The sequence below is a fragment of the Abrus precatorius genome, unplaced genomic scaffold (assembly GCF_003935025.1).
Source record: "Abrus precatorius isolate BTA unplaced genomic scaffold, Abrus_2018 Scaffold8, whole genome shotgun sequence".
NCBI classification, from domain to species: Eukaryota; Viridiplantae; Streptophyta; class Magnoliopsida; order Fabales; family Fabaceae; genus Abrus; species Abrus precatorius.
This window is the reverse complement of record NW_020874428.1, coordinates 39,224,692-39,235,311: the sequence shown is the minus strand read 5'-3', so window position 1 is coordinate 39,235,311 and position 10,620 is coordinate 39,224,692. Positions and strand designations below refer to the sequence as shown.

The window sequence follows — 10,620 nt, the reverse complement described above, 5'->3', positions numbered from 1 at the left end:
ATTAGTCCTCCCCTTTGACTTTTGTGGAATTTTTCTCCTATGAACCATCAACCACTCTACATGTAATTCTTCTCTCCACCGGCCTCCTTCCTTGTTGAAACTTGGATTGCTTGGATGTTGCTAAATGGCCGTAACATCCACAGCCAGTACAAATATGGTGAAATCCTTCGTATTCAACTCTGACACTAATCGCCTCTTAGCCACACCGCACCCACTAGAGGTTTATGCAAATCTATCTAAACGCAAACTTCCCTCTGAATTTGGAGGGTGTTCTGGTCGACCCTGATGCGTCTTCCTAGTGCTGCTGCCAAGGCCATGAGGACGTTTTCATGTAAAACATCAGGTTGAGGCCTGGGAAACGCACCCACACTATCGAGAAGGAATAGGCTGTTCATGTTTCATAATTAAGAATTTGGAGAGAACAAAAAAAAAAAAAAAGTTTGAAAGGGAAAAGGAGGAAGAAAAAAGTTAAACTTCTTCCTTAAACATTTAATATTTAATATTAAGAAGAAAAAGTTATAGAAATTTTAATTATATAAATAATATTATTATATTTTTTATTTTTTATTTATATTTTTTTAATTTTACAAAAAATAAAAAAATAAATATTTTTCTTTTTCTAAAAATTTAATAATTTTAAAATTAATGTTTTTATTTTATTTTTTAAATATCACTTAAAAAACTAACATTTAAAAAAAATTAAAATCCTATTCATAAAATAGCATGGGAATGAGGAAGAAAAAACTACTAAAATAGAAAAACTCTCTTTCAAAGAGTTTTGGAGAGTTTAAAAAAAACTCTTCAAAACTTTATTTTTTCAATTAAACAACTTTCAAACAAGATTAAATTCTTTTTAACCCTTTTTCTTCCCTCGTAAACAAATTCTTCTGCCATTTGAACAACGTGACCTGATTTGAATTAACTTCTTAACAAAAACTTGTAGGAAACAGAAATAAAACAATAAATTAAAATTATACAATAAATTAAAATTAATATAATACATTTAATCCCTCCCCAATATTTGAGATATATATTAATTTTAATTTATGAAAAATAAATATTGCACCTACTCATTTTCTTTCTAATAAACGCTTTTTTAGAAGTTTATCAAAAACTCAGTACCACGGGAGAAGTGAGAAAATGTTGAGTCAGAAATTTTTTTTAATCTTATCAATGAAATAATTATTACTTTGAATTTTAAAACCATTTTCCATGAGCTAGTGCACACCGATGTCAAATTCTCAAGACAAGCACTTTCCATTTAATGACCAAAGCAAAATGACTATCAGCAGTTTACCAAAATAACTACAAATTGACTCCATGCTGTAACATTAGCTATTCCACCGTATGTTCCACTTAACCGAGTAAATATCCTGTTTCTGCCAAGACATGCAAAAGAATTTGGACATAGAGCACGAAAATGAGGCAGGATGGTGACTCAACAAAGAATCACAGTGAAAATTCATATCATGTCTTGAACTCTTTTGTCCCCTCTACTTTGCAAACTTGTTACAGAAATGCAAAAACAAATACTTCTATAATTCTTTTCGTTGGAGGGGACATGGTAATATGGTGACTACCCTTTTCTTTTCTCTCCCTAACCTCTTCAAATCCAAGCAATACTAAGTTTTAATAACCTGTGCCTAACCATCAAAGCGGAAACAAAAAATCTACGCCTACAATGTTGGAAAAGTGCTTCAAGGATGTTCGCCAGAAATGAGCAATCAAGCAGCTTTTACATAAAAGCGGTTCGTCCACCCCTTCTGCTATGCCTATCATACGCGGTATTAAATTTGTCCACCAGTTCATTCATTGCACTACACAGACAAAAGAAAAAAACATTTATTATTAACACATGGATTCAAGGTTATAATTATGAACTGAAAGCGTTCACATTTCTTGTCTTCAAAATATGAATTTGGATCCTTCTTATGTTGATAAGTAACATGATATAGTCATGTTGGAGAGAGAGACAATTTTCATCAGAAACCCACTTTGATTGGTTGTAAATCTCACTAATTAAAGTTAATGAAAACCGCCTCTCTCTCTAATATGACTACATCATGTTACTCAACATGAGAGCATCTAAATTCTAAAAGGATATATTTACTCATCTTGGGAGACATATGGGGATAATATGACTATCTGGAGACATTCAGCCAGTCAACAATTTTTTCTATATGGAAAAAGTGAAGTAATTAAGATCATTAAGGAGAAGGCTGCAATGACTTTTACATAGAAAAAAGTGAAGAAAGTACCTAAGATCGTAAAGACAGGGATCAAAAAGGACATGAGAAAGACTAGGAGCGAGGATTTACAGTTGATTGGCCTTCACAAATGTACAACACAACATTGAGCATAATGACATACTCCCTTTATATACAACTGAAGACCCTACTCAAATGACTCAAACTTCCTCCCCTAGCAACCACCTCAAACAGAAGCAGCTTTGATTGTCCTTGTGAATTGTGCAGGTATAAGGAAAGACAAGCAGAAAAAAAAAAGGAAGAGAAAACTTACTGCAACCTAGTAATGTTATTTCTAACAATTTGCTTCATTAGATATAACTATCAAAACAGTCCCACCACACAGATTTTCTAGGTAGTTAAAATAACACTTCGAGTTTTTTGGCTATAAAAGAAAATAAATGTGAACTAAAACTACATAACCTAAAAATAAAAATGGACAAAGACAAAAATAACAAGTCATACCTTGAGCAGTTGGTCAGCATGGCAAGGTAACTAATCAATAAGGTGTCATTGTACTCCTACACGGGAAAAAAGATAATGTAATTTAAACAAAAGTTTACATGGGCTTTTATATTGCATAATTGTTATATTAAGCTCACAACACAACTCGGATATCATATTGCAGCAACACCAAACCTTAACCAACTTTGATATCATTATTTAACAAGAATATGAAATTTCCTTGTGCAAAGAATCCTATCATTGTACAGCTGTCTAATTCATTTCACCAAATCAGCTAGCACAATTACAATGAATAATTTGACGGACACATGAAAAAGTTCCTAAACTAATGCATTCTTATAGACCAATGAATGATTATATTTGGCAACATTTTACATATTTATTACCAGTCAGATATGATATCCATCTCAAAAATTGTGTCACCACTGAACCCTCTCATTACTAGCTTTCCCCACATTTGTTTTTCATTTAGATAAAAGAATACATCAAAAAAGGTACTAATAATAAAATGACAAAGAACATATTGGCGTCAAACAGAAATCCTACAAATAAAAGCTGAAAAGGAACACTAACCAGCAGCTAAAAAACACAGCATAAATCACCCCTAGAAGATCTCTGTATATCAGGTGCATGTTTGGAAATGATTATTTTTTAAGAAATATTTGCTTATTTTTCAAAAGTGGTCTCAGGAAGCTAGCCAAAATAAGCAATGATTTCTTCAAAATATGCTAAACCAAACACACCAATAACAGAAACCTGAGGCTGAAACAACCAACAGTCAGGGCACCAAAATAATAACACAATCTCACCAAAATGGTATTTAGCTGTCAATAGTCAAGATTGCATGAAACATTAATGCTACCTACCCAGCTTGAAACCTGTCACCAAATGACCTACAAGATACATATTTGCCGGGATACCCTTCTCTTTCCGTTCCCCACTTTTGTAGTAATAGTTAATGACAGCAGTCATCAACATTGTATATTGACTTGGGCCCAGACAAAAATTAAAAAGCAGAAGCAGCATTTCAATTTTAGCATAAATGTCAGATAGAACTATGATACTGGCAATTAAGCAAAGAAAATTTTTCCTTAACAGCTAACAGTTTTCACTTAAAGAAACTGGCATGAAGGCAAATCCAAGGGTAGAGCTAGACTCTTAGAAACGATGGGCAAAAATAGGGATAGTTTTATGTGAGGACCAAATTGATTTTTGAAAACAAAATACAAAAGAAAAGAAATTCACGTGAAAATTAGAAAACAAACATTAAACTACCCTCAAGATCAAGGATGCATCACCACTGGGTGAACCCCATGTACAATACAAAATACAAAAGGTAGTCATGCACCTAATGCAAAATGAGGAAAAAAAAATGAGATACCTACAAAAGCAAATGAGGGGCATACTAACACTTCAGAAATAAAGTTTGAACGTTAAAGGGTAAATAAAACATCCACATATCTTAACTGTAACCGATAAGAAACTTAGGTCTAACTCACTCTCAAAAACTAGCTCATAAGCGGAGGACTGCCCTAACCTATATAAAAAGTATTCTGACTCTCTTCCTGACCAAATGTAAGACATCTTAACACACCTCCTTCACACTTAGTGATATTTACAGGACTGAACATATGTGAACAGCCCAACATTCAAAATATCATGTTAAGAAACTTGAGCCTAATTTACTCCTAAAAGCTAGCTCATAAGAGGAGGACAGCCTGAGTCCTTATAAGGAATATTTTAACTCTATTCCTAACCAATGTGGGACATCTTAACAATAACAATTGATAAAAAAAATGCCATTACATGGTTTTTTCTACACTAGCAATACAACACAATACACAAGCACGTACTATCCAGCATCTCTATTCACCCTATTCTCTCCCTCTATACCTAAAAACCCATAATTCCAACATAATTAGTTCTTTTGCCAAACTAATTATGACTAAAAACATGAACAAAATCCTGTCTATTGCTTATTAACAAGTACTTGAGATTTCATCCAAATTCTATGAATTGAAAATTAAATTATTCTAACATCTTTGCATAGTAGTCAATAGCAACCATAGCAGGCTCAATTGCGGTGGAGCAGCTCCCTGGCACTATTCTAAGTGCATAGCATCACGGTTATGTGTAGCAGAGGCAACACAAATCACGGTCAAAATCACAGAAAATTGCAGCCGTCGTGGCTGCTAATTGATGCATGATAAAATGACAAATTTACCCTTGTTTTCTTAACATTAGAGGCTTTAAGGGGAGCAATTTTGGGATTTTTCTCCCCTTTTACATTGTCAATTTCTGCATGTTGTGTCATTCAAACTCAGTACTCCTGAACCCTAAGTGCTCCCATTCACCATCTTTGGCAACTTATGCTTCATCCAGCAAGCTTTATAGTGGCCGACATCCTTTTCCGGTCATCTACTTCATCTTGAGCGAGACCTACTCATTGTTGATGTGACCCATTCGGGTTAGGGGCTACTGTCCAACCAAAATCTAACTCTGTTCACTATATTCAGCCTTCTAGCATCTTCATTTCCAGCAAGACCCACACATTTTCTGGTGAGACCATCTGCATTAGGGGCTTTTTCCAGTGAGACCACTTTGTTTTATTCTATTTTTCTTCTTTGTTCTGCGCTAACTTCTGAGAACTCCTCCAAATGATTGAAATTTGAAACCTTCAGCATATATCTGTATCATAATCTATATTTGGGACTGCTATCCACTATTGTTTGGGGGTTGGCCACTCCGCACCACTATCCAAGATTGACTACTATGCACCTTTGTCACTTTGAATACAGAGGGATGTTTTATGCATGTAGGAGATGGTTTCTAGTCTACTCTTCAGACAATAATTAGTAATTGGATACAACATGAACAAATATCAAGCGGAGAACCTAATCAAATCTTAAATGCAGTTACTGCAAGGTATTATCTCAAATCCTAAACAAGACAAATATCAATTTGATATTGAAGAGAGAACCTACATCACATCTCCGTCATCAAGCATTGAAGAGGCAATATACAATCTGATGGTATTTTTTTTCAATCAGAAATAATTAGTAGAATGATTTTGTTCTGTTCCACTTGATTCCACACTTTTTAGTGGGACCAAGTTGTACCACTTTTTCAAGCCCATGTTCAAATGTGACAATCAAATGCAACCTTAAGGTGAATTGGATGGGACAATTGGTTGTCTACAAGGGCTCAACAAGTTACCAATGATTATGCTCAGACTCGTGGTGTTCACTACTTTAGTCCTTACTCCAGTGGCCAAGTTCTTTTCTTTCATCTTGTCAATTAACAGCTTTTTATTGGGCATTGCAACAACTTGATCTTAAGAATACCTTTTCTCCATTCTGATTTACCAGGAAATGGACCAACCAATGAGTTTTATTATCTGAAGAATGAGACCATCTGTTGGTTCAAACTATTACACATTGACACAATCACCTCAAACACGGTTTTGGAGGTTAAGTAAAGTAGTACTTGGCTTTGGCCCATAGAGGAGTAGCTATAGTTATCTTGACTTCTATTGCTGATTCAAGGAGATTCCCATGGTGGTTTATGTTCACTACAAACTACATAATAATAATTGGTAATAACATATTTTGTATTGCAGAATTCAGCAGCTTCCTTCAAACAAAATTCAAATGAAAACCTACCCTTTAAAGTATTTGCTCAAAATTGAAGGAAAACACTAAATTCAAATAAAAGATACAAACTATATATACACATTACACACACACACACATATATAAGTTAGGATCTGTTAACACCAAGTGTCAAACTTGAATAATTACACTACTTAATAACTTTATATAAAATGTAAGATTGATCAATTTAACCATTGAATCATCTTATACTAGCTTCATGATCATATGTATCATATTTTACATAATTAGAACATTTATAGATATGTCATTTAAAATTTGATATTTACTTATATTTTAAAAAATATATTTATTACGTGTTAAAATAAAACAATACGAATTCTATAAAGTTTGACACCACCTGATAATTTGAACACTTATACTATTTAATAACTTTAAATAAAGTACAAGATTCATCAATCTAACAATTGAATCATCTTATATTATCTTTAGATCATGTATATCAAATTTCACATACTTTGAACATTAATAAATGTTATCTAAAATTAGATATCCACTTATATTTTAAAAATATATTACTTGCTAAAATAATACAATGCATTGAAGTAATTATTTAATTTTATTTCTGTATAAAATTTTAAAAAGTTTACTTGATAAGAAACTCAAAAGTATAAGTGTTCAAGTTTGACATCTGGTGTCAACGGATTTTGATATATCAAATACCAGAGACCTATGAAGCTTTGATCAAGTTGCCATTCACACTACCTTGAAGCCAATTGATGAAAGGGCTTCTATCCACCCAACATGTTAGAACCATAGAACAAATAACTAACATCCTCACAGAGGCACTTGATTAGGTTTTATTTTTACAAGAAGTTGGGCATAATTAAAATTTGCAATCCACCTTGAAGAGAAGTGCTAAGTCTATTATGCATGTGATTAATGTGCAAAGGATATTTATATCATCTATAATATATTGTACTGATAGTAATGTATTTAATATAAATACAAATGTGTATCCACATAGCTTTCCTTTTTTGAAAATATATGTTTTTATAATTAGGATTTAGGAACCCATAACCCCACAGTCTAGCTCAAAGAAGGTTATCCATCATATTTCATAACAGGTGCACAAATACTTTCAAATAAGAATGTACAGAAACCATACACAAGTGGATCCAATTTATTGACCCTCCTTCCCCGTTACATGCCACCTTGTCAAAATTTCAAAATGGAACATACTTACCATTAAGAAATCATCTTGAAATTTCCCAGATTCAATAGCAGGCAGTCTTCTCAGGAGACTTGATACTTGTCTTAATAGTGAATTTTCACAAGGAACATCACCTGCTTTTAAAAAGTAAGGTTGATATTATTAATTGGAGTTTTAAAATACAAACACTGTACGATCTATGGTTGAAGCAATATGGAAATACTGCTCACAGAATCATTGAGCACCTATCATAATGTTTTAAAACTGTGATTAATGAAATATTAATATAAAGACTTAACACCATGCCTTACAGATGCAACTGGATTTATGACTAAAAAACAATGTCTAAAAATTCTTAAGATAATTGGTTAAGATTTTCATATTAAAAAAATAGAAGTTTTGGTCCATTTCTCATAAGTTAAAACGAGTATCTTTTGAGAAACATACTTCCACAAAATAGCTGTCTCATAAAAGAGCTTATTCCAAAGCTTATAAAATTCATGGAATGCTCATTATTCATTGATTCATACCAAAATAGGGTTTATCAAAACTGAGAAACTAGTTTGATAAAACTGAAAGACAAGTATAAAGATATATGTTAGTTCTATCAGAATCTGATGCCAAACTAGTTGAGCTAATAATTACATGTTGAAGATTTTATTTGCAAGGAACCACTTTGCAATGATAGACAAATATAAATTTGAAACTTAGTCAAACACTTAAGTATCACATATATATTTTATTCACACTTTTATTTATTCAGCTTTTTAAACCCTGTATTAGCAAAGAATTAGCAACTTGAAAGGATTGAGGAGTTCACAGATCAAAAGAGAAATATTTTTTTATAAGAAGAAAGCTTTCTAATAACAAATAATATCTAATTGTTAAATGCTAGTTTTGTACAAAGTATACCCTCATACCTTTTTGCATTGCAAGAAGATAGTGATGAAGCACTTTTATTCTGCTATGAAGCATTTTGATGGCACTGTGTATACCAGTAAGGTGAGCAGCCACTGCAAAAAGAAAAACAGTTTATTAGATACAACTTAGAAAAACCAAAGCTTATCCCACTAGGTTGAGTACATGTATCAACACCATTGGACTCTCAACAGAAACTAAATTTAGGAAGATATTCCTCTACCCCTTTTAATTTGATTACCTTCAAATTTAAGCCACTTTTCTTACTGAAACCTTCACTGGTCTTAGTTGAACATTGTCATATCAGATTCAAAAGAATTTCATGTTGGCTATTAACTGCCCAAGACTACTCCCCTATTATCCAAACTTGCGATGTGACAAGCTATGGAAAATTCAATAGAATAATACAACCTAAGAATAAGTACATAACAAAAAAATCAGAAACCAAATCTTCCTGGCCCAAAAATAGGCTTAATGAAGGCCATAATGGAAAAAGAAGAGTCGAGAAACACTCACATTGTGTAGCAGCTGAACCACCATCAGATGGCTTAAGATGAGCAACATGATCAACTGATATCCGTTCTGCTTCAACAGTCTTCAACAATTCAAGAGGAGGGAGAGGGAAGGGAATCCAAGTCAATCAATTTATCAAGGAACAGTGATTTAGAGTGAAAAAGGATAACAGCAATCATAAAATCCAACCTCAATAGTATAGCTAGAGCGAACAAAGATAAGCTGTGGAATTCCATCTATGACATGCAGTTCTGTAGTTGAAACAGGCAGCACCACAGTAACAATTAATTTCTCAGTAAAATAAGCACGCATAAAGACAACAAAAAGTTGACCAAAATATATACCAATAAAACAAAACAGAGCCCTGCCATTGAAAGAACAGAAAAGCAAAAAGTTCAAATGTAAATGAAAGAAAAATGCAATTTGGAAAATTAGTCTACTACAACTGTCCTGTTATGGATCAATAATGATGATTCTATTTCTACTATGTAGCAAAATGTCTGTGTCCGGTCCTACAAACCTGAATTGACAAGTCCAATTCAACTCAGTCATGGGCCTTGGGTCTGGAAAACGCATAGCAGGAGAAATAAGAAGGGGCAGACTGGGAATTAGAGAGGGAAGCCAGTTAGGAGAGAGCAATTGACATGTAATGTTTCATATAGTGGGGAAGGCAGTGTTGTTAAATGGCGGCCATGGCAGAATTTGGTGGCAGCTTTTGACCCTGCCGTTACAGCGTTACCGTTTTTTGGTGTTTTCCAATGGCGGCACCGTGGCGGCTATTATGCACATGGCAGTAACAGCGGCCATGGCGGAAAATGTAGAAAAATGGCGTTTTTGCAAGAAAAGTTGAGTTGGGCCATTGATTGGACCTGCTCCAAAAGGAAAATCCGTGAGCCCAAACCCTAAATCACATATTTTCTTCCTTTCTTCATCACTGTTGTGCCGCTGTGGAGCGGCAGTGGGCTACTGTGCCACTGGGGAGGGACAGTCCGCCATGTGATGCTTGCTGTGAAGTATTTCTTCGCAGAGGTTAAGCCCTAATTGTAGTGTCTTGGTGTGGGTGTGCACTTTTGAAGTGTAATGGAGAAAGAGAGCGAAATTCCAATCTTGTCCTTGCTTTATGTATTTTAGGGTTTTTTAAGGGCAAAATAGACTTTTTCCACTTAAAATTTTTACCTTCTCTTCTCAAGTGGTAAATTTTCTGAAGGATAAAATATTTAGGGTTCTCTCTGCACTGTTTTTCTTCCTCTCTAAAGCCAACTTCTCCTTCATCTCCTTCACCATTTTCGCTGGAGAAAGCATCCTTTCCGGCTGCTTTCCGGCAACTGTGAGTGGAAGGCCCTGTTTTCCAACGTCCATTTTCAATATTGTAGAACCATTTTATTCTTTTTTTCTCAAAACCTTCCTTCTTTTATATGTAGTTAGTTTTCTAGTTTTATATCACATTTTGCAATATATATATATATATATATATATATATACATATGACCGCCATTATTCCGCCATAACCTGCCATGGCATCTGCCATAATTATATGGCAGTTTTTTTGCTTTCCGCCATGACCTGCCATCCACCATTGATAACATTGGGGGAAGTGCAGAGAAAGTAATCAGTTTTGGTTTTCTGTTAGTAGTGGGCAAGGGTGTGAACTGTG

General features: G+C 33.9%; 1 protein-coding gene across 3 annotated transcripts in view; it reads right to left on the bottom strand.

Moving 5' to 3' along the window:
• Positions 1 to 1,245: 1,245 nt before the first annotated feature.
• LOC113845791 (COP9 signalosome complex subunit 6a-like) overlaps positions 1,246 to 10,620 on the bottom strand; it is a 30,549-nt gene continuing 21,174 nt past the window's right edge. Inside the window, exons 5-10 of one of the 3 annotated variants that reach the window (XM_027473348.1) lie at positions 9,156 to 9,217; positions 8,970 to 9,048; positions 8,456 to 8,548; positions 7,569 to 7,669; positions 2,712 to 2,767; positions 1,246 to 1,817 (exon numbers count right to left, since the gene is read on the bottom strand). In XM_027473348.1, the coding sequence (XP_027329149.1) occupies positions 1,736 to 1,817; positions 2,712 to 2,767; positions 7,569 to 7,669; positions 8,456 to 8,548; positions 8,970 to 9,048; positions 9,156 to 9,217 (473 nt within the window). In that variant the 3' untranslated portion in view covers positions 1,246 to 1,735. Of the gene's footprint in view, positions 2,768 to 7,568; positions 7,673 to 8,455; positions 8,549 to 8,969; positions 9,049 to 9,155; positions 9,218 to 10,620 lie in introns of all 3 variants that reach the window. The other 2 variants (XM_027473347.1, XM_027473346.1) reach the window with 2 other exon arrangements.